The sequence below is a fragment of the Monodelphis domestica genome, chromosome 1 (assembly GCF_027887165.1).
Source record: "Monodelphis domestica isolate mMonDom1 chromosome 1, mMonDom1.pri, whole genome shotgun sequence".
Taxonomy (NCBI): Eukaryota; Metazoa; Chordata; class Mammalia; order Didelphimorphia; family Didelphidae; genus Monodelphis; species Monodelphis domestica.
In genome coordinates, this window is record NC_077227.1 from 127,744,700 (window position 1) to 127,769,453 (window position 24,754).

At 40.1% G+C, this 24,754-nt stretch overlaps 1 protein-coding gene across 3 annotated transcripts in view; it reads right to left on the reverse strand.

Annotated features, from left to right (window-relative positions):
• The window catches only part of ACAN (aggrecan), a 91,987-nt gene that overhangs the window by 26,701 nt on the left and 40,532 nt on the right, over nucleotides 1-24,754 (reverse strand). For all 3 annotated transcript variants that reach the window (XM_016428331.2, XM_016428329.2, XM_016428330.2), the window contains exons 2-9: nucleotides 16,799-16,875; nucleotides 12,539-12,922; nucleotides 11,121-11,295; nucleotides 9,617-9,744; nucleotides 8,037-8,330; nucleotides 3,897-4,349; nucleotides 1,358-1,532; nucleotides 109-236 (exon numbers count right to left, since the gene is read on the reverse strand). In XM_016428331.2, coding sequence (XP_016283817.2) covers nucleotides 109-236; nucleotides 1,358-1,532; nucleotides 3,897-4,349; nucleotides 8,037-8,330; nucleotides 9,617-9,744; nucleotides 11,121-11,295; nucleotides 12,539-12,922; nucleotides 16,799-16,868 — 1,807 coding nt within the window. In that variant the 5' untranslated portion in view covers nucleotides 16,869-16,875. The remainder of the gene's footprint in view (nucleotides 1-108; nucleotides 237-1,357; nucleotides 1,533-3,896; nucleotides 4,350-8,036; nucleotides 8,331-9,616; nucleotides 9,745-11,120; nucleotides 11,296-12,538; nucleotides 12,923-16,798; nucleotides 16,876-24,754) is intronic.

Consider the following 24,754-nt stretch of genomic DNA (forward strand, 5'->3'; position numbering starts at 1 on the left):
GAAGGACAGATGGTTGTTCTGGGATATTTTGCCCATTGCTTAGGAATTTCATCCAAAATTCCTCATGTCAGCATATAAACCAGAACTTTGGGGATGTTGATTCCATACCCAGTAGCCAGTCTACATAGCAGTATACGTCATAGGTCTCAGATGCTGGGCGTAGGCCATAGGACCTGACTCCAGGGCTGCTGTCCTTATTTCCTACACACTGGGTGCGGGGACTCACAATAGGATATCTGCAAAGGGGAAAGTGAAAAAAGGGTTAACTCCAGAAAATAGGAATTGAAGACCTCAGGGGTTTTGAAGCAGAAGATACTAGTCACTTATGGAGTTGGAGGGGCAATGTCTTTGGCTCTTCTAATGGAAACGAGATGAGGAATCCTGGATCTAGGACTTTCAGACACAGAGAAGCATCTGGTTTTAGTACAGCAGCAGCAGCAGCAGCTCCTTCATCATCATCATTATTACCATCATCATCACCATTAGAAACTATAGCATTAGTTGTGAAGATGACTTTGGTGGCTTCATATGTGATGTTTGATAATAGGGAACACTGAGAATCAAGATCACTAACTGAGCAAGGAAGGATTAAGACTGACCCAGGACAATTATCTCAAGAAAAAGCAGTGGAAAAGAAGATGATTTCTCCCCATCTACTCAGTGATTTTTTGGAGAAATAAATTGTCAAGACTGGGTGAAAACCTTTCATTAAAAGTTCTTTCTCCATTCTTTGTCAGGAGTGTCCCCAATTGTCTCTTGTTCTCTGTTTTTTTGCTTTTGGCTATGGAGAGAAATTGATAGCTCTAGCTTGAATCTCAACCCTAAACTCCTAAGAGGCTCCTAAACTCATTTCCTATAGCTAAATTCATCTGTGCTAAGACTGAAGGTCACCATGGCTGGGAAAGTGCCTAGAAGTGTTGCATTGTAGAGCTACCCTAGGAATGGGCTGACTCAGAATAGACTGAGTTCAAGCAGAGTGTTGGAGGACCACTTTTTCTGGATATTATAGAGAAGATAATAAGATCATTGATATAGAGTGGAAGATACTAGAGAAGCCATTTGGTCCAACCCCCTCATTTGATATATGAAGGAATTTTGTCCCTGAGGAGTGAAGTGGCATGCCCCAGGATGCCTGATCCTATGACTATAGGTCCAGAGCTAGAAGAGATCATAGAGATCACTTAATCTAGGAGGCTCATTGTATAGATGAAGAAATGGAAGCCCCAAGAAGTATTATGTCTTGTCTCAGGATTTCTGTTCTGATAAAGGTTGGACTAGATTTTCACAATTCATACTAGCTTTGAGATCCTGTGATTTCTTCTGTAAAAGAAAGGGAGGACATTGCTCCAGGGCTCACCTGACTGTCTGGTCCCGCAACCAGCCAGCATCACATTGTTCATAGCCAGCCTCATAGGCTTCCTGAAGCTGTTCTGGCGTAGCAATGACAGCTCCTGTGGATCTACAGGCCTGTTGGGCCTCTTCATAGGTGAGAGAGTATCTGGTAGAGCCCGGGCGGTAGTGGAACACAACGCCTAGTGGGAAAGAGAAGAAAAAGGGAAAGTCATTGTTGGCCCTAGCTGTAGGTTTGGGAAGGGATGGGAAGCTCAGACTGATGCTTCCCTACAATGTCTAGCTTTGCTGAAAGGACATTTCCCACTTCTATTCCAAAGCCTCAACATCCAAATCACTTTTACGATTTTTATCTCACTTGTAGATGTACATATTGAATTAGTCAGACATGCCACTAGGTTTCAAAGACTCACCCAGTTTTTCCTTCCTTCCTTCCTTCCTTCCTTCCTTCCTTCCTTCCTTCCTTCCTTCCTTCCTTCCTTCCTTCCTTCCTTCCTTCCTTCCTTCCTTCCTTCCTTCCTTCCTTCCTTCCTTCCTTCCTTCCTTCCTTCCTTCCTTCCTTCCTTCCTTCCTTCCTTCCTTCCTTCCTTCCTTCCTTCCTTCCTTCCTTCCTTCCTTCCTTCCTTTCTTTCTTTCTTTCTTTCTTTCTTTCTTTCTTTCTTTCTTTCTTTCTTTCTTTCTTTCTTTCTTTCTTTCTTTCTTTCTTTCTTTCTTTCTTTCTTTCTTTCTTTCTTTCTTTCTTTCTTTCTTTCTTTCTTTCTTTCTTTCTTTCTTTCTTTCTTTCTTTCTTCTCCTTCCTCTTCTCTTTTTTCCTCTTCATCTCTTTCTCCTTCTCCTCCTCCTCCTCCTTTCTTCTTCATCATCAAACACTTATTATTGCCTACTATGTACCAGGCACTGTGCTAAGTGCCAAGGATTCAAAGAAACACAAAGATACAGTTCTTGTCCTCAAAGGACTCACAGTTCAATGGGGGAAACAACATTCAAACAACTATGTTCCAACAAGATATATAAAATGTAAATTGGAAATCATCTTAGAAGGAAAGCATTGTGGGATAAGAGTTGAGGTGAATACATTTGCCACTGTATCTCTTTTTAAACTAAAAAATTAAAAAAATATTTTATTTTTTCCAATTGCAAATAAAAACAATGATTAACATTTGTTTTTTAAAAATTTGAATTCCAAATTCTCTCCTTCATTCCCCTCTCCCCTCCCTGAGATGACAAGCCATCACTATCACTTTCAAAAGATTTTAGAGTTATAAAAGGCTTTAGAGCTAACCTTGTCCAACCCACTTATTTACAGGTAAGCAAACTAAGGTCTATAAAGGTGAAGGGACTCTAATGGCAAGAGAAGTGATATCTAGATAGTGGTACAGTTCTAGAACTATATAATTTTTTAAAAAATTGTTGTTTAATTATGGTCACCCTGCTTTCTACTTGTTGACCTTTCCTCCTTCTGCTTTTGCCCTTCTATAGCCCCATGTTCTGTGGCTGATCATTCAAAACAATTTGAATAAACCTTAGGAACCTTGACTCTCTGTCTCATTCCTTGCACTTAAGAGGAAAATCTAGAGACTTTGGATACTTTGATGATAGTTTTCTTTTCAAGGGGGCCTTTAGGTTCTTGGGAATTACCTCCTCATGTTGTTGCTACTGAAGTGTAGGATCCTTTAGCTGCTAAAGGATTCCTCTTTATTCATTCTTCTCTAATCTCCTAGAGTTTGCCATTTAACCATTCCTCAATGGTCGTTGAAATTGGTTATAAATCTCATCTTCTTTAGGCATGCTTCTCACCAGATGAAAGTTGATTAGTTAATAATTGGCAGCTTTTCTCTACTGGTTCTTCCAGGCATTATAAGCTTTTTAGCATCCTGCAGCTTTCCATATTAGAAATCTGTTATTCTTGTTCTTTCTACCAAAATGCACCTGCACTAATATCTCTATAACATCAATATTTTGCAATTTGGCAATGAGATATAGAGTAGAATAACCACTATAGAATTTAAAATCAATGTCATTGGGAGAAATGGTGATACCTATGGCAGGTATAAGCAGAAGAAGAATGTGAGAAAATAAGAGTAAAAGATGTTATCAAGAAAACACAAAGATCAACTGTGAAAACTTGACTACTCTCGGCAGTGCAATGATCTGAGACAATTCTGAAGAACTTACGACATTCACCTTCAGAGAAAGAATTATTAGAGTCAGATGGGTGCAGATCAAAGCATACTAACTTTTACATAAGTGTATTTATGGTTTTATTTGAAGGTTTTGGCTTTGTTAAAGTGTGCTCTTACAACAATGACCAACGTGAGAGTATATTTTGCATGGAAATGTATGGCCCAAATCCAATTGTTTACCATCTCCAAGGGGGGGGGGGGAAGATGGTTTGACATAATTTCAGAAAACCCATGTTGAAAATTATTATATGTGCTTGGGAAAATAAAATATCTTCAAATTTTTAAAAATGTAAGATAGGAAAACATGTTCTTTCCATTATACTTTATGGTGTGCATAGTACTGTGAATTGCCTGATGACTTACCTGTTGGTGAGAATGGTTGCTCAGGGACTGCAGCAACACCTGGAGCAGCTGTCACCTGTACAATTAAGTCCTCTCCTGTGAAGGGTGTGGCAGGTTCCAGCTCAGGAGTGGAAGTGGCAGCCCTCTGTGTGACTCCAATGGGGAAGAGACCATCATGGGAAGAGTCAGTAACCTCAGGGAAGTGCCATTGCTTGATGGCCTCATCTGTCTCATTTTCTATCTCTGGGTAGCCTGTGCCACCCAGTGTCCAAGTGAAAGCCTCCTCAGGTTCAAGCCCAGTAGGAGTGATGACATCCTCTGAGGTGATGACACTGCCTCGGGACTCCTGCTTGGTGGCATTTTGGGGGAGCTGAAGTTCCACGTCAGGCTGAGTGACTGTCTGAATAGTGATCTCTCCTTCACTGCTCAGATCATCTGTAAAACTCTCTGGTATGATGTCAACAAAGTCCTCTCCTGGGGTAGAAAGTAAAAGTCAATGGGAAGTCAGAGAAGAGTTTAGGCAAATAGAACTGGTCTTCCTCATGCCTCCCTCCCTTTGGCATTCTCATCTGGGCCATTTGAGGTGGACAAGGGAACAGATCGTGACCCCATATCTGGAGTTACACAGTTGCTGTCAATGATCCATACTGTGACTGGCATCCATCTCTTACATGTTGCTCTTGTTGCCTAGATAGTACCACTTACGTGCCAGCAGAAAGAATAAGGAAACCATATGGCCCCACATTTTTGCCCAAGCGGTATCTGCTTGGTCATGTAGGCTCAAATGTTCAGAGATGGATTATGTTTTGTGGAAAATGCTCACGATATCAGAACTTTGAAAGGCTACTTCTATTATTATAATTAACTCTTATTTACATGATGTTTTATTGCTTTTAGATTCATTGACACTCATTTAAAAACATTTGCCCAAAGAAAAGCTACTAATGACAAGAAATCAATAAAGCATCTGGGGATTCATGATTCCTCAATGTATAGGATTAAAATTAATATGTTAGAGCAAGAATGAGCATTGGGCATCATTTAGTCACATCCTTTCATTTTTATGAAAGAGGACATTGACTTGTAGAGATTTAGAAGCTGTGTGACAGTTCAAAGGGCACTACATAGGGGTTCTTAATCTAAAAACTCTGACCCCCAGGATAGAGTTCAGGGGGTCCTGAATGGACTTGGATAGTAACAGCTTTATTTTTACTATTTTTTAGTTTTATTTTCAATAACTTTTGATTATCTTTGTAACCCCAGGAATTTTATTCTATATATTTTAAGACAAGATTCTGCGAAGGGGACCATTAATTTTTCCATACAATTTGAGGGGTCCACAACACAAGAAAGGTTAAGAACCCCTATTTTAAGGATAGATCAGTTTTAGCCAATGTTCTACCACAAACTGGCAGCATAAACCTTGATGGATCATTTAATTCATTCATTCCTCAGTTTCTGTACTTGTAAAAAAACTGGGGGGGCAGCTGGGTATCTCAGTGGATTGAGAGCCAGACCTAGAGATGGGAGGTCCTAGGTTCAAATCTAGCCTCAGACACTTCCCAGCTGTGTGACCCTGAGCAAGTCACTTAACCCCCATTGCCTAGCCCGTACCACTCTTCTGCCTTGGAGCCAATACATAGTATTGACTCCAAGATGGAAGGTAAGGGTTTAAAAAACAAAAACTGACAAGAACTCTGGCCCAAAGTATATAATAGATCTATTTTAAGGATTAAATTATATATATATATATATATACATATACATATATACACATATATATGTGTGTGTATGTATGTAAAAGTTACTTCAAACTGAATATTACAATATACATACAATGAATTATTATTTTTATTTCTATTATTAGTGACATGGCTATTGTGTATAATATAGAAAGCTGGCCCTGGAGTCCACAAGAATGGGGTTTAAGTTATTCCTCTGATACAAATGGGTTTTATGACCCTGAAAAAATCAGTTAACCTCTTCTCAAGATTCTAGTCACCAAGGATAAAAGATACAATAAAGGTGCTAACATTCATTGGTTGAGGGAATTTCCACATTTAGGAGTTCTACATGTCACTATTTCCTATTACTAAGATTGATCAAAATGATCAGAATAACAATTGACTTGCCCTGTGGTCATATAGCTACTTAGTGATAGCATCCTGATTAGAACTCAGGTCTTTTATTGCCTTGTCTGGTGATCTTTTCACTTGAAACCTAAAATTCAACAATGAATTCCTACTGCCCTGACTGATATTCCCAAAAGTTTGGGCTATTCTATGGGTCATGGAGCAACTTCTAAAGTACCCTTTGGAATAATGCAATGTTGATTAGATTCTCCTTTTGCTTTTGGTTGCCACTGCATTGAGGGAAAATATTAGTATATACCAGGATTGTAAGACCTAGGAGCCTATAGTCAAAGCTAGGAGACCTTGGCTAATTTTTCCCGAGGATACAGTGGAAAGAACGCTAGACTTGACATTGGGAGGAACTGGCTTTAATCTCACCTTTGGCCTTTTCTAGCTATGTGATTTCTTCATCTGTAAAATGAGAATTAAAAAACCCCCATAGAGTGAGGCTCAAAGGACTTAATTATATGTAAGGAGCCATATTAATCTGTGACCCTTTGTGACATGAATAAGTAACAGAACTCTTTCTATAGTTTGAGGGCTCTCTAGGTATCTGACGTATCTCAGACTAGTTGGGGTTGGGATGGGAGGGTTGGGGCACCATTTGCAATTGACAGGACTGGTTTTACTGACTCTTGAATTTAGTGACTTTTGGTTTTAGAAGAAGATCATTCATTTTCCTAGAAACCAGGCTTAGTTCCATGACTAGGTTTAGAGTATTCCACCTCTAACTTCCTAAAAGAAAACCTGGGTTTTTCTCCATTCAGGATTCTAGCATCAAGACATTCAATAGTCAATATGATCCAGTTCTGAACTTTTGGTGGCCACCTTTCTGTTTGAACTGGTTAAACTGAAGACACCTTTTCCATTGTTGGTCTACACTGCCCCTCAGTGTTGATATGGCAGAGTTGCTACAAGAGGAGTGGAGATAAAGCCTGAGAACTTCCCTTCACCAACAGAGTAAGAATAGGGCTCCATGGCAGTCAGAGGGGAGAGCACCATAGGTGCCCCTTTGGTTCCCACAGAAGATTGTTCTGAGGTGTCCATTAAGGGGTCAGGACTGTAGGACACAACTGAAATCAAATGAGTTCTTTTCCTGGAGAACTGAGGCGAGGTGAATAAGGGCAAAGAGGCTTGTGCATCTTCGGTCAAGCAGTCATATATTGGGTGGTGAAAGGTCAGTGACTATAGGGAAGAGAATAGGCAAGGCTTGAAGTCATGGGGAAGCTACAGCCTTGCTTGGTCCTGAGTCTCTCTGCTCCTTGTATTGTCATTGTGGTGTAGGTGCTATCTGGATTGGTCTTGGGGTTATAGCAGCTGCTGCCCCAGAAACCATGGCCAGCATGCACCAGGACTGACGAAGTGAGTATTGATTAAAGGCTATAGTCAGATTCAGCCCAGGTCTGCCTATCTGGATGCTACCAGCCGAGCTTACTCCTGATTCCCTCTCCTTATAAGAAGGGGATATCTAAGAGGAGAACCATAGACTCATTCAAGGCAGAGATAGAAAGGACCTTAGAGACCTTCTAGGTCAATATTATCATTTTTACATATGAGAAAAACCAAGACCCATAGAGGACAAGTGATTTGTTCAAATGAATACCACAAAGTTAGTGACAGAATAGAGATTAACTGCCATGTCCACTGATTTTATCCTCAATATGAAGTAGGTTGGTATGTGGGGTGAGGGAAACTAGAGGTATAAGCAGCTACTTGATCCAGGTGCTAAGCCTCCATCCCTTTTCTTTTCTTCCTCTCATAATATGGACCTCCTAAAATATATAACTTAGATTACATTAAATTAAAAGGTTTCTGCACAAACAAAATATAAGCAATTGAGATTAAAAGGCAAACAAGCTGAAGGAAAAATCTTTTGGTAAGCCTCTCTGATGAAAGGTTTAGTTCTCAAATATATAAAGAACAGAGACAAATTTTTAAGACTACAAAAAATTACCCAATGTTTTGTATTCCTCAAGGAAAATACTTGCCCTGTCCCTTACCCAGAACTCCGATATTGAAAGAAACCTACCTGTGTAGCAGATGGCATCGTAGCGGGATAAGGGATCCGGATAGCCAGTTTGATTGGCATGTAGATACACAGTCCTTACCCCTAGGAGGTTTCCCCCACAATTAGGACGTGCCTTGGAGATGGGGTATCTGACACTGCGGTCAGCCAGCCAGCCAGCACTGCACATGTCCATTCCACTTTGCCAGGCTAGGTACAGCTGCCCTGTGGTTGCCAGTCGGGCTCCCAGGCGCCGACACTCATTTGCTGCTTCCTGGAAGGTGAATTTCTCCGGGGATGTAGAATAAAAGACTTCCCCTAGGAAGGACATATCAACTAACATGAGCATTTCTCCCTCTCTTCTTTTAATTTGAGTTTACCCAAATCCTTGGTTCTCCAGATACCAACTTTCCAGGCTCTTTTTCCATTTCTTCATATCTAAATTCACCGTTTCCCTAGGTACTTAGAATCTCCAACTCCTTTTTAAAAATATATTCTTCAAATTCCTAGGTTCTTAATTTAGTTGGTTTTTGGAAGTCTCAAACCTTGACCAGCAACCCGTCCCCCAAAGTGTCAGCTCCCATAGATCCAAGGATCCTGATCTCCAAAACTTTGGGCAAGACGACATCAAGAAAACAGAGAAAGTCAAAGGCAGAGCTAAAATGACGAAGTGATGGCTGAGAGGAAGGCTGGCTTTATCTGTGGACAGAGTAGGTGTGATATGAAGCATAGCAGGAAGGCTCTGCTGCCTAAATATATCTCCTCTATTGGTCTATTTCTAGTACATGAGTTCCTAGGCCTGGAAATGAATTCCTGGGTTCCTTTTAAAATAGAAATTCTCCTGTGAGTCAAACATAGTAAATAAGGGCTGGACCAGATGACCTCTGAGGTCTCTTCTAAATAAGATTCTATTCAAGCAATGCCTTGCACCTTAGTATAAACAAGTTTATTGGTTCTTTTCTTTAAGGCAGGAAGAGGAATGTGAGAATACTAAGTATGTGGTTTGGGATTTGGGGGACTACTCCCCCCCTCCAGTGAAGAACTGGCTAATAAAGGGGATGAGGGAATGCAGACCTCATGTCTACTTTAGTTAAAATCACAGCGTATCTCAATTTCCCAATTAAGTCTGTGAATTATGCAGTTATTCCCAAACTGCCTTTTCCCCATTCCAATTTATGCCACAGTCATAGGTCTTAAAATAATACTGCTTAAGTAAAGCCCAGGGCTAAGGAAGTGCACCTAGGGGTACCCTGAGTACAAGTGTGAAATGGGAAGCTAGCTCTGCTGGAATGGAGTTGGGAGCTCCATTTATTGGGACAGGAGGAATTTCCAATTCAAGAGTATATATTATGGCCACAAAGCAGGATAGTGAATTCTCCAGATGGTAGGACACTAGGCAAAGTATTAAGGGAGAGTAGGCTATGCAGTTCATCATCATTCACTTCTGCTGGAAAAACAAACAAACAAACAAACCATGATAGAGTGGGTCACCCCATAGACCCCTTGGTAAATGTTCATCTATTTTGTGGCCTTCCTGGTATGCCTTTTGGAAGAAACGGATCTTTCCCTGATAGACAGTGGCCCTGGTCCCAAGACACACTTACCTTCCATCTCCTCTGCAAAGCAGTATACATCATAGGTCTCATTGGTGTCTCGGATGCCATAGGTTCTTACTCCAGGGAATTCATCCTTGTCTCCATAGCAGCCCTCACGGGGGCTATGAATAGGGTACCTAAGAGCAACAAGATGAGAAGGTGTAGCCCAAAGAATGGGAACGGAATCAGCATCAGGCTGGAGAAAGTCTACCAGTGACTATATTTCTTGTATCAATGTAATTGCAGATGTGTACTTTCGTAGTGTAAAACTCAAATGGAAATTGATGGGGGGCACTAAACTGTACATAAAGATTCCTGTGGGTCCTATGTGACTTAGTTTTAAAGTATAATATTATCTATTTTATTATAACTTTAATTTATTTTGTTAAATATTTCCCCATTACACTTTTTAGAAAAAACCCTTTTCCCCCAAACACATATAGAAACAATTTTTGACAACTGTTTTCTGACATTTTGTGATTCAAATTTTCTCCCTCCCTTTCTCACAATTTTACTTTAATCTGGTTCAGGCTGCATTCAGCAGTATTGTGGATTACACGTGGCCTGAGGGCCATGTTTGACACCTCTAGTGTAGTCTGTTTATTCAACTATCTTTTAGCATCTGTATTTTTTAAAAAAAGTATATGAGAGACAAGAAAGTGACCCATTGGCTAGTGTGATAGACTTGGAACCTAAAAGACTGAGTTCAAATTCTTCCTCAGGCAAAAGATTTGACCCCAGAAAGATCACCGGATCTCTGTCAGTTCCCTCATCTGAAAAATGGGAATAATAGCACCTACCTCCCAGGGTTGTGAAGATCAAATGAGATAACATACAGAAAGTGCTTTGTAGCCCTTAAAGTGCCATAGAAATGTTAGCTCTTTCAATCTAGCCTTCCATCTTCTCTGTCTGCTTTGTTCTGGCTAGATTTTTAACTCTTCCAGGGGAAAAATGTAGCTTCTTAGGGTTTTTGATCACTATCCTGTTGCTGCCTTAGCAGCAATGTTCCCTGTGTGGGTATTTGATTAAGTTGTTTGTTTTTTTTTTTTTAAATTGACTAAATGCTCACTAAGAATAGCACTTGAATCCATCATTTCTAAGATAATAGATTTGGGGGGGCATGGGGGTCTGGACCTGTGATTCCATTTTAATAAGGTACTCACAGTATGGAAATGCCTTCTATCAATACTGATCAATAACTTGTCTGCAGCTGTAACTCAACTCCGATTCCCTCAGAGAACTGACTGAGGCACTAAAAGGTTAAATGTCTTGTCCCTGGACATCTAGAATACCTCAGAAGCAGGATGGAAATCCAGGTATTCTGAATTCCAAGAAACTCCTTTTCTCCATTTTAGTATGTTTATTAAGTTTTAACAGGGCACTTAGCACTCTGCTAGGCAAACTATTCTCCTGGTTTTCTCTTCTATCCCAGTTTCCCAGACCCTAAATCTGTGTCCTTCTTCCTCATCCCTTTCTCCATGATCTCCTTTTGATTCTGTCACAGAAAGCCTACCTGACAGTTTGGTCAGCCAGCCAGCCAGCATCACACTGGTGGTAACCATCGTCATAGGCAGCCTGTAGCTGCTCAGGAGTGGCAATGACAGCACTATTCTGTAAGCAGGCCTGCTGTGCCTTCTCAAAATCCAGGGTGTAACGCGTAGAGATAGCCCTGTAATGGAACACGATCCCTAGAAAAGACACACACAGAGACACAGACACACGCACATGTTAAAAAGCTAGCCAGAATCTCTGATGTCTTGCTAACATCACGTTTCGATGCTACCTCTCTGCTTTTGGACAAAAGGACTCTCAACTGCCCTTGAGAAAATAAAAGCAGTCCCAGTAGATTTCTCTTTAAATTTGAAGGCTTTCCTTTAAGATGAGGATATTTAACCTTTTTTGTGTCATGGATCCCTTTGGCAACTTGGTGAAGCCAATGGATTCCATTTCAGAATTTTTTAAATGCAAAAAATAAAAAGAAAACTAATTGTATTGAAATAGTTACAAATATATATTATATTTACATATATATATACATTGTATGGATATTTTTATATATATACATATATATATATACATGGTGGATATTATACATACACACTTATTTTAAAACCAAGTTCAGGGACCCAGATTCTTTGTTCTATGGGATTATCTTTTGAGAAAGATAATGGAATTGGTTCTCTTCCCCAGAGCTTACTATCTTCTAGTCTTCTTTTGGGCAAAGTCTGGTGACAGTCTGATTTGTTATATCCTTATGCCAACAGCTTTGTTGCCCAACAAAGATCTTAAGTTCTCTTTGGGGAAAGAAAATAGACAGGTAACATGATTTTAGTAATTTGGAGTGGCTTCTTAGGTTTCCCTGGTGGTGGGGCAACATGCCATAGCAGGAAGGATGCCAGAGAAAGAATTAGGGGACAGTATTCTAATCACAACTCTGATACTAACTTGCTTACAGGCGATTAACCTATTGTGTGACCTTAGTTAAGTCACTTAGTCACTTCATGTGTAAACTGGCAATGACGCAAAGTATTTTCTGAGAAATAAGCAAGAAAATGGATACAAGTGCATTTTTTAAAGTATAAAATGTGAGGTATTATGATGATTACTTCAGAGGATAAAATCACTTCCTTGGGACAAAAAAGAATTGATCATGAATATCCAGGGAAGAAAATGTGGAGAAAAAATGTATTTTGGAACATAGGACATGAAATCATGAATTTAGAGCTGGAAGGTACTTTAGAGACCATGAAGTAGACTCCAACCCCCTCACATGTTTCCAATATGTAATCAAACTGTGGTACAAGGAATTTAAGGGATTTGTTCAGTCTTGTAGCTAATACGTTTCTGAGATAGAATTGGAACCCAGATTCTCCCTGACTTCAAGTTTAGTTCCCTAAATAATAAATCCAAATTGGTAGAGAGGTCCCTCACCTTTGACAATGACCTCCAGAGTAGCATGGCTGTCCTCAATACCATGCATCACCTCACAGCGGTAGATGCCTGAGTCATTGGAGCGAAGGTTGTTGATCTCCAGGGTAGCATCACTGGGGATGGCAGGGTAGTTGGGCAGTGAGATCTTGTCCTGGTAGGCACTGTTGATCCGTACTCGCCCCTCAGTGGCTACCAAAAGAACCACCTCCTTCTCTTCTGAGAGGCGACTCCACTTGATCCGGGGTGAGAGTGGGGGTGTGGAAGGGGCTGTGGTCACAGGGTGTATAGGGTCAATGAAATAGCAGGGAATGGTGAGAGAGTTTCCAAGAAGAACACGAAGGGGAGAAGGCTCTGGGATGCTCACACTCAGTAAGTTAGCATGGTCTAGAAGGGGGAACATGGGAGAGAGACAGGTCATTAGCACATTAGGAACAAAGTGACAACTTCAGAGTATTTAAGGACTGTATTATTCTAAATTAGGGGGAGCTGACCTCCTCAGATTCACCAATAGGGGTGATGCCTTTGAGTCTAGAGCAAAAGTTTGCTGTGTTCTTGTTGCCCAAAGGATTGTCCCATTTGATACCCTTAGTATAAACTCTACCACTGAACTGAAAGGCATTTGCTTCAAATTCTCTGTGAAAGATCCAGGAGAAAATGAGACACTGGGAAATTCTGGTCAGTAAGTCTTAAGGAGAGCATTGTGGAATTTAAGAAGATCCAGAGAAGGGCAAGATAAACATCAGAGAATAGATTTGGCAATAGGGCTCTTTGCTTTTGAACATAATAGTATTCCATTACCATCATATAACACAATTTGAGGCATATCCTTTCATTTTCCAATTTTTTGCCACCACAAAGAACACAGCTATGAATATTTTTGAACAAGTATTTTTTCCTTATTATCTCTTAGGGGTACAAACCTAGTAATGGCATTGCTGGATGAAGATCAAAGGATATGCATTCCTTTAAAGCTCTTTGTGCATAATTCCAAATTGCCTTCTAGAATGCCTGGGTTGATTCACAACTCCACCAGCAATGCATCAGTGTCCTGATTTTGCCATAACTCCTCCAACATTTATTAATTTCCTTTACTGTCATATTGGCCAATGTGCTAGGTGTGAGGTGGTACCTCAGAGTTGTTTTGATTTGCATTTCTCTAATTATAAGAGATTTAGAACACTTTTTCATGTGTTTATTAATAGTTTTGATTTCCTTATGTGAAAACTGCCTATTCATGTCCCTTGACCATTTTTCAGTTGGGGAATGGCTTGATTTTTTGTACAATTGACTTAGCTCCTTATAAATTTGAATAATTAGACCTTTGTCAGAGGTCTTAGTTATACAATGTTTCCCCAATTTACTCTTTGTTTTTGGAAGACAAAGGCTGAGATATAATTAAATCAAAGACCACAGAATTATAAATTTTGCCAATAAGATGAACACAGACTTATTCACCAAATCTTAGGATCCTAGAAATACCCTTTACTGCTTAAAGAACATAATTGTAGATAAAGTTTTCAACAATGAATAGTAGAGATAGAAAAATTTTAGAGACTGTATATGTAATACTTAAAACATAAAGCAGTTCAAGAAATTTGGGAGGAAAACAAGAATATTTAGATTCTAACTTTTTTTTTGAAATTTTTATTTAATTAGGCCATTTAGAATATTTTTCCTTGGTTACAAGAGTCATGTTCTTTCCCTCCTCTCCCTCCAGCATCTTCCATAGCCAACACGCAGTTCCACTGGGTTTTACATGTGTCCTTGATCAAACCTATTTCCAGATTGTTGGTGTTTGCACTAGGGTGATCATTTAGAGTCTGTATCCCCAATCATATCCATGTAACCAAGCAGTTTTTTTCTTCTGTGTTTCTGCTCCCATGTGGATTCTAACTTTTTGAGGCAGAAGGCATGGATTATAATTGCTAATTGAGGAACCAGTTTTGAGAATTTATTGTTCATGTGCCATATTAATTTCTATTTAGGGGTCTAGATTACAGAGAATTTTGTATGTTACTGCATTTGAGTTCTGGGTCATTCTGTTGCTTTTTACATTTGCTCTCACTTTAAAAACATCAAGGAATGTCTCCCTTTTAACAAAATATGGTTCCTTGATAAAGGAGACAATGATTTTTTTCTTGTCCTCATGACAACTTACCAGTATGTTTGGGGATGGGCTGAGAGTCTGATGGATCACTTCCTAATTCACTATTTCCCAATTAGAGATGTCTTGGAATGTTCAAAGGTGGGGCTGAATAATGAACTCCTAAAGCTCTATTTATATATCTGCCATAAGGTTCTTTGATCATCGAGAGGGCCCATGACCTATACCTTTATTGGTTCAAAGGCAAGCTTAATCAGTAAACTGATATTCTTATCCAAAACCCAGTCTCTCAAAATAATTTTGATTATAACATAATCAATCAACCAGCATTAATAAGTGCCTACTGTGTGACAGACACTGTACTAAATACTGGGGATATAAACACAAAAGTGAGAGTCTCTGTGCTCTGAGAGATTGTATTCTCCTAGAGGGATACAATGCAGGTAGGGGAATGGCAGCCAGGGAAGGGAATTTTGTCTTAATCAATCGGGGATTGTGAATGTAGTCACAGTACAGTAAATTTCCATGCCCTCACCAAGAGTACTATGGTAGTTTTGATTTAATTATTGTACCCACACACGAGAAGGAGAGGTAGTAGATTTATTGGGATGGGACATGTGGCAAGATGCTTGTGATATAGTGAGTCCTGGTGCCTTGTTGGGTCAAGGATCATTACTCTGACTCTGAATAGCATTTTTTATGTTCTTATGAAAGAATTTAAGAAAAACACAATGTCTAGATTTTAGTGATTGCAGTTTCCCCTAATCTCAAGGGAAGATCTTATGACACTGATTTATTCCGAGTATAGTTTTGTCTAGATTTTGGGCAATCCAATGAGGTTTTATCATGGTATCATAGACTCTCAGAATTAAAACAAATAAATGAACCTCAGAGATCATCTCATTTAAGCCCTCCCTGAAACTTGAATCTCATCTACAATGTTCATAACATTTAGCCTCTGCTTAAACATGTTCAATGATGGGGAACTTACTACCTATTTGATTGCTCATTTATTGGGTTTCTTTCTACCTGCTTCATATAGTTTCTTTCTTTTTTGGTCCTTTTTGGATCTTTGTCTTTTAAGAATTGTCTCTTTCAATTTATCTATGCCTTATCTTTGTCCAGTCGGCCCTCTGTTTCCAGTTTAGCTTGTAAGAGCTACTGGTCTGTACCAGTAGAGAGACTCTACTGGTGGTATTGTAGTGGAATCAATGAAAAGGTCTTTGCCAAGATCTCTCTGAATAGGGTAAGATCACCCAAGATAGAGGCCGATATAGAGTATCACATCTGCCTCAAGGAGGGAGTAGAAATTCATCTTCTCATTAGTGCTCTTCACACACTTTATTTGAGTAATTCTTACCAGCTTATATGTCATATCCCCTAAAGAGAATAAGTAAGGCATCATAAGAAGTAGGGACCACTGTTTTTGCTTTTTCTCTGTATTTGCAAAGCCTAGCACAATGTCTTATACCAAGTGAGTGCTTAATGAATACTTGTGGGACTGGATTGATACTCTTGTCATGCTGAGCAGGTGAGTGGGGGGAGCTTTTGAGAAGCTTCAGTGTTGTAGTATAAGGCTAAAGGACTGAGAATCCACTTAAGAAATTAGATGGTTTTCCTGGGTCAGTGATTTCACGAATGGGGTGCTCCTTCCACTGTGTTGGAGAATCTATGACGTGTGCCAGAGTGGAGGTGGCTGCTCCTTTCCCCCTCTCCACACACACCTATGGGCATTTCTCACATCACCTGCCCACTGCCCAGCATCCCAATGGGAGAGCTTCTTCCCTCCTCTGTCTGGGGGATCACATATGGCAAATGGGTTGCAGTTTGGGCACTTAGTCTCTAAGATCTCTAAAAGGTTCGCTATCACCAGTCTAGTCTTTGGGCAGGGATATAGCAAGAGAATATCATCTCTGGCCAGCCTTGTGCTGATAATTCTCTCTGAACTTGGCCAGGCTAGCTCAGCCTCCTAGGGCACACATATAAAAAGATCCATACTTGAAATCTTTCCATCCGGATAAGTCCCACTAGGGCTGAATCTCTGCTGAAAAGTCTTTGAGAAGCCACAGTCACATCAGCCCCCAAATCAAGTCTTTAGAGTGTCTTAGGGGAGGACCCAGTCACTATATGAAGTTCAGAAATGTTGAATCCCTTACCTGAAACTTCCACAGAGATGGCTGCAGCGATGACTCGCAAACTCATCAACACTAAGAGTAAAGTGGTCATAGTTTACCTGGAATAGATGAAAAAAAAGTATTTCGGTGGTTAGCATTGAGTGAATCCAATGAAGGACACAGAGACCCCAGGGAAGATCCTCTAGGAAGCATATACTCTAGAGGCAGAGGTGATATAGTGTATAGAGCATTAAATCTCAAGGCGGGGAATCTTGAGTTCATATTTGACTTCAGATACTTAATCTAAACAAGTCATTTAAGTCTGCTTTAATATTCTCATCTTCAAAATGGGGATAATGATAGCCCCTCCCTCTCAGTGTTGTTGTGAATATCAAATGAGACAGTATTTGTAAAACTCTTTATAAATCTTAAAAAGTGTTATGTAAATCTTAGTTATAATTATAATTCCTTCAGACTAAGAAACTTCCCCCTAGTAAAGGGGAATGCCCTTTCCAGGGAATCCTGGCTTCATAAAATGTTTAGAGGAAGAAGAATACATAAAAGTGAAACAAAATAAACCCCCCACTAAGATAAGATATAAAAAACATTCATAAAATCACTCAGTGCCTCTCATGCATAAGGCACTTAATAACGGTTTATTGGAGTGGATTGAATTGATCTTGCTGCAGGGAGAAATCTCTTTCAGGACAGTGGTTAGTCTTGATGACCTCTAACCTTCTATAGATATCACACTACTAAGAAAATAGGTGGCAACGATGTCTTTTGTTCTTAGTTAATATTCTGTTTCGGATATGTATCCCTCCAACAATGAACCCCTTCCGTAACAAAGAAAAACAACCAAAATATGGTGCCCGTGTTTGACAAATTCTGCAGCTTTCTGCCCCCAAAGTCCCTCACTTCTCTTCAAAGAGGAGGGAGGCATATTTCATTATCTCCTCTCTAGGGTGATTATTGATGATTCCATTACTCAGTGTTCAGTTTCCTTTTAGTGATCTTTGTCATTTACATTTTACCAAAAAGGAAAATGAGACTCTGAGAGAAGGATTTGACCAATCTTCCTTGCAATGTTTTTAAAAATCCCTTCCCCAATTTCTCATACAGGAAGCTTGCCTTTTCCCCCTTAAAATGGCTAAGAGATTTAGGAAGAATTCACTGGTCCAGTTCAGAAGAAAGGATGGAATACAAAAGTTACAGAAACTTAGCTACACTCACCCCTTAGGAAGATGGACAGATGGAATTTTCCACCGTTAATGTATGCCTCTAGAGAACTTGATTGGAACTTACAAAATGGGTAAGAGGGTAGGTAAAGACAGCCTTAGGAGCAGCTAGATGGCACAGTGGATAAAATGCTGGGTCTGGAATCAGAAAGACCTGAGTTCAAATCTGATCTCAGACACTTACTAACTGTGTGACCCATGTCAAGTCACTTAATCCCTATGTGCTTCAGTTTTCTCATTTGTAAAATGAGTCAGAGAAGGAAATGGTAAACCACTCCAGTCAGGATCTTTGCCAAGAAAACTCTAAACTGGGTCATGAAGAGCTGAAAATGACTGAATACAATAAAAAGACAGTCTTCAATTTACAGAAGGTTTCACAGAATTTTGGAGTTTTTAGGGCCTTGGGAGTCCATCTAATTCAACCTTTACCTATACAAGATCTCCTCTATGCCATATCCAAATTCCAACTAGTGGCTATTTAGCCATTGCTTGAAGAACCTCTTACTCCCTAGGCAGCCCATTCCACATTATGATACCTCTGATTTTCTTACATAAAAATCTTAATTTGTCTCTTTGCAACTTCCACTTTCTGCTTCTAGTTCTGCCTTCTAGACAGAATAAGAATGTTTTCTCTTCCATTTAACAACCCTTTAAATAATTGAAAGCAGATTTAATGTCCTCCTTACCAGGACTTCACTTGGTTAAACATCCCACGTTCTTTCAAGCCATCCTTAAAGAACATATGGTCCTATTCTATCCCATCCCTTTATTTCAATTATTAACTACTTATGTGTTTAAGTTCATTGAGAATCATAGCATTTTGCTTTATTTTTGACCTATTAAAATGTTGTTTTCCCCCAATTGCTTGTAAAAACAATTTTTAATATTTGTTTTTAAAAATGTCAAATTCCAAACTCTCTCCCTCCCTCTTCCCCTTCCTCCTCCTTAAGCAAAAAAGCAATTTGATGTAGATTATACATGTGCAGTCATGCAAAACATATTTCTGTATTAGTCATGTTAGAAAATACAGACCAAAAAAAATAAAGATGAAAAAAAATAAAGTGAAAAATAGTATGCTTCAATCTGCATTTAGACTCCATTATTTCTTTCTCTGAAGGTAGTTAGCATTTTTTATCATGAGTCCTTTGGATTATTGGATGAGTCCTTTGGATGAGTCTTGGATTATTATATTGCTGAGAACAGCTAAGACAGAATCATATCATTTTTGAGCTAGAAGGGACTTCAGAGAAGATATCATGTGCACGGGAGGAAATTAGGGTCCCAAGAGGAGAAGTGACTTGTGTTTTACAGAAGCTGAGAGGAGGAGAAAGGGGGAAAACTTGATGTTAAAGTGTTAACGTTCTGGGAAGGGCCACCTCGTCCTACTCCCTCATTTTCCAGTTGCAGAAATTGAACTCACAGAGACTAATTGGCTTGAGGTCATGAATCGAACCTAGGTCTACCTACTACAAAGTCAGGGTTCTTTCCACTGTCTGACAGAGCCCCCCAGTGTCTCCCAAAGGAAAATGGTAAGTCAAATGTGAAAGAAAATTCATCTTAGAAGAGACTTTTCAGGAACATGGTCTTTCTAGAACTACCTTCCAGTAGATGTCACTATTCACCTATTCATCATCTCCTGCAGAAGCAGCTAATTTCTCGAAAAGATCTGATGGAGGAAAGGACTTGTAGCTTTCCCCGAGAGAAAGGCCCAGGAGGGGAAGCTATGAGCATTGCAGTCCTAAAGTGCAGCCCCATGCATGGACCTCATAGGTTGCTCCTGAAGATCATGATTTCAACTGCAGCAATGGAAAACCTGACCCACATAACTAGAATTCTATTTCCTCAGTCACCAGGGGATTCTCTCCCATTCAATCTAATATAATCTAACAAACATACTTAGCGCCTTTTATGAATAAAATACCAACACCAACCAAAGATTAAATAGCCAGCGATCCTTGCCCTTGAGCATAGAATAGGATCCTGCCCTTACTAGTTTGGTAGGGAGGAAAGACCCAGACACAAACAACTAATACAATTTAAAAAATCAGATAAGTGAATACTCCAATATATTAAGAATGCTTGCTTTTAGATGAAGTGGAATGGTATTAGCTGGGTTCAAATCCTTCCTCTGCTGATTACTTACCCGTGGGACCTTCTATATGCCACTTAGTCTCTCTAGGACCCAGTTTCCACATGTGTAAAATGAAAATGTTGGATTAGATGGCCTCTGACAGCCCTTCTTTTTCTACATCCATGATCCATGTAGATGTTTGCTGCCTCATGCCACTCACAGTCTTTCCATCACTTTATTTTACATTTTAAATTAATTTTAATTTATAGGAATTTAATTTATAATTTAATTAAATGTTTAAATTTAAATATTACTTAATGAAATTTAATTTAATTTTCTGAACTTGGTGAACAAGTACAAACATGTTTATATATATATATACATATATATATTTAAAAACTAGTAAAACATGAAACACCTTCATTATGTACTGCATTCCTGTTGGCTACATCTCCTAAACCTCTTTCTGTTCTTTTCTCTTCATTAAAAAAAAGTATTTGGAAGTAGCTGGATGGCTCAGTGCACTGAGAGCCTAGGACTAGAGATGGGAGGTCCTGGGTTCAAATCTATCCTCAGCTACTTCCTAGCTGTGTGACCCTGGGCAAGTCACTTAACCACTCTTCTGCCTTGGAACCAATACACAGTATTGATTCTAAGAAGGTAAGAGTTCAAAAAAATTTGTTAAGTGCTACACTGATTTTTTTGTTTCTTTTTGCCCCCTCTGTATCACTTTCATCATTATTCTTTCCCTCTCCCAAATCTCTTCCCGTTCTCAATAAAAGGGAAAAAAACCCTTATAACAAATAAAAATGGTCAAGAAAAAGGTCTTAATTTGTATCTTTGCAACTTCTACCCTCTGCTTCCAGTTCTGCCTCCTGGATGCAAAAAAAAAAAAGTGTTTTCTCTTCCACTTAATAACCCTTTAAATAACTGAAAGCAGTTTTAATGTCCCCTTACAAGGACTTCTCTTGGTTAAATATTCCTTGTTCTTTCAAAGCCATCCTTAAAGAGCATATGGTCTTATTCTATCCCATCCCTTGCTTTCAATTATTAGCCACTTAAGTGTTAAGTCAAGAAAAGGGAATACAGACATTGATTGTTCCTGAGACTACATGTCTTCATCTGCACCTTGAGTCCTTTGCCTTTTCACCAGGGGATCCTCCCCAAACCAGAAGTTACTCTTTGTGAGCTGTGCCCAAGAAAACCTACTCCCTGGTGGATGAAGCTGTGTTGATGAACCTCTCTGAAGTGAGCAAATCTAATGGTCAGATGAAAGATGATTGTCTAATAGTCTATCAATGGATTGAAAGCAAAGCCTTTCCAGCTTGGTAGGACACACCGGAATGAGCGTTCTGCTGGCCTTTTCCCACAATTCAGCTCCTATGTTAGAGGCATTGCACTCATCCCCGTGCAAGACTCAGAGATGACCAGGGCCACCTCCATGCTAGAAACGGGCTGACGAAAGTTACCAAAATTAAAATGAAAAGCCCTTGCAAACGTGATCATCTGTAAGAAGCTTCCAAGGAGAGGGCAAACTTATCAAGTATTGACTGATTGGCAGCCCTAAGGCTGGCTTGAGCAAAGGCTTAAGCTTCTGGATGAGATGAGAGTAATCTGCAAGCCTCAGGGAGGGAGAGAAGGGACTAGATGGAGTCTGTGGCATGTTTTCATAAATTTTGCATTGGCAGGCGGTGAAGGGCCATATTATGGAGCCCGTTCCTCCAAAATACATGATGAAATCGAGCCCCTTTTTGCTTTGTACAGCTAGCATGTTTTTTAATCTGTTTGTTACACCAGAGGTGTTAAACTCAGGAGCCCTGAAGCCACTCCTGACTGCAACCCACCTGATAAAAATATAATTGTGAAATATTTAGCAAAAGAAGTAAAAATACAATAGAACACAGAGAGTGTTAATTTGTGTGTCTTAAAGTCCGCGTGTGGCCCACAGGGATCCCAGGTAAAGTTTAGTGGCCCTTATTTCTCTTTGAATTTGATACCACTGCATCAAAGCACTGAATAAGCAGCTCCTAAGTGAGGAGCTCTGTGACTGTCTATGGAAGGTACAAAGATGACCAGAGCTATAAAATTTCTCCCATCTTGGTAAACTTAGTGAATTCCAGACCTCCAAAGAACACCTCCTATCTCTTCATTCAACAACTGTAAAAGGTATAGTATGTTCAAGGCTATAGGCTAGAGAGATGCTGGGAGCATGAAGAAAGAGGTAGTGTTTGAAGTCAAAGGACTTGGATTCAAATCCTTACCTGAATGACTTTAGGCAACTAATTTAAACTGGCTTGGACTCAGTTTCCTCACCTGTAAAATAAGGAGTTGCTACTAGATGGCCTCTAGGATCTTTTCTAACTCTAAAAAAAACAATGTATGGGTGTATACATAAGGCATGTATACAAATCGGTATCATATACTAGCTACATAAGAGAGTCCAGAGTGGTCTGAGAGGTTCAAGGAAGGTGAGATCACTTCAGAGGCCAGAGGGAATGAGGGATTCCCTGGTTTATGGAGGGGATGGCACCTCCACTGAGTTTTGAAAAGGGGAAGAAAGACAATATAGGAGCTGGGGGGGGGTGATGCATTCCAGAGCCAGGAGGCAGTATGCCCTGGCACAAGATGGAGGTGGGTGAGTAGTGCAGTTAGGTTGGGGCACAGGTCTCATAAAGGGAGATGACATAAAGTTGGAAAGGTAGGTTAAAGCCAGAGGAAGCAATGTTTTAGTGGAAAGATCACTGGCCTTGGAGTCAGGAGTCCTAGCTGTGTAACCATTGGCAAAATATTTAATTCCTCCAAGGCTCAGTTTCTGTCTGTAAAATGGGTGTACTGATACTTATCATGCCTCTTTAGCATGCTATATATATGCTTTGTTTTGGTAGAATTCTTGGACTCTGGCACTTGCCCTTCAGACCCTTGAACCCTTTATCTTTAGGGCAGTTGTGGGCTGTCAGTCCTGCCATTCCTCCCTCTCCAAACCAGTCATCAGTCCAGGACCAAAGATCCTTCAGAATAAAGTCTAACCCTGGGGAAGATAATCTGTTGCACAGTGGAGTGTGAGCCTTGGAGTAGAGCTGACCTGGTTGAAGATGAGAGAGTGAGTATCTAAAGCTTAAATGGTGGTACAGTGGCCAAAGGGCTGAGCCTGGAGTTAGGACAATCTGAGTTCAAACATGTCCTTAGACAATCACTAGCTGTAGGACCCTGGGCAAATCATTAACCCTTTTGCCTCAGCTTTCTCATCTATAAAATGATCTGGAGAAGGGCATGGCAAACCATTCCAGTATCTTTGCTGAGAAACCCACAAATATGGTCATGAAGAGTGAGACACTACTGAAATGTCTGGAAAAGAAGCACCCACCTAAAGCTTGACTCAATCCCCTATAAGCATCTGGGCCTCAGGATTCCACTGTCCTCTGCCTTGACTATCAGGCAGGACCAGAGACTCACCATTTAATCCACAGCTATGTGGGTACCTTCTCCCGCTTGATCATTCTTCCTCTTGCTCAAGGATTGATCAACATAACCATCACCACTGTGAAGGGCAAAGAAAGCTTGTATCCAGTAGCTCCATTCAGAATCTCCTGGATTGCCTGGGTTGTGCAGCTTCCTTCCCTGAGTATGGGCTTCTCACTCCCTCATACTCATCAGTGTCCATTCCATCCTTCTTGGGTCCCCACTATTCTACCCCAGCCTTCCATCATGTTCCCTAAAACTTCCTTTCTGGTGTTGTCAGACTAGTCTTCCTAATAGACCTGTGCTCTTCCCTGGGATTTATTTTGGATTTATTTTCTATGTACAAGTTGTTTCCCCCTTGGAGATTATAAACTCCTCAAAGGCAGGGTCTGTTTAGATTTTTACCTCTGAATGCAAGGCAATTAGATTTGTGTTTGGCAAATGCTTGTTTGGAACAAGTTGGTGCCTGAGGTTCTTTGTGACTGACACTCAGAGAGGCAACTAATTTAGAGGATTCTACTCCCATAATATTTTGACTACTCCGTGGGATGGTTCCCCACACCCCAAACTGAACTCATTCATTATCTTTCCCCCTAAATCCTCATCTCATTCCTAATTTCTCTATTTCTGTTGAGGGCAACAACATCTTCCTATCCCTCAGGCTCACATCTTTGGTATCCTCCTCAACTCCTCGCTATCCCTCATCCTTTGATCTGTTGCCAAATCTGGTTAAATTTCCCTTCTGCTATCTCTGGAATATGCCCCCTTCTCTCCTTTGACCTTGCTACCACTCTAGTGCAAGCCTATGTCACCTCATGCCTGGACTATTGCAATAGCCTGCTTTTGAGTTTGCCTGCCTCAGATTTCTCCTCACTTGAATCTATCCTCCATTCAACCAATGAAATTATTTTCCTTAAAGCAGAGGCACAATCCTGACACTCCTCTGTATTTAATAAACTTAAGTGGCTCCCAATCATCTCTAGGATCAAGTATAACATTTCCTGTTTAGCATTCAAAATTCTTCAGAACTTAGTCCCTGCTTACCTTTCCAGTGTTCTTATATTTTACTCTTCCATGTACTCTGATACAATAGCACTGGCCTCCTAGCTGTTCCATGTACAGGACAGTCCATCTTTCAGTTTCTAGAAATTTCTCTGGCTCTTCCCTATGCCTGAGATGCCCTCCTTCCTCATATCCTCCTACTACCTCCCCTGGTTTCTTTTCAGTCCC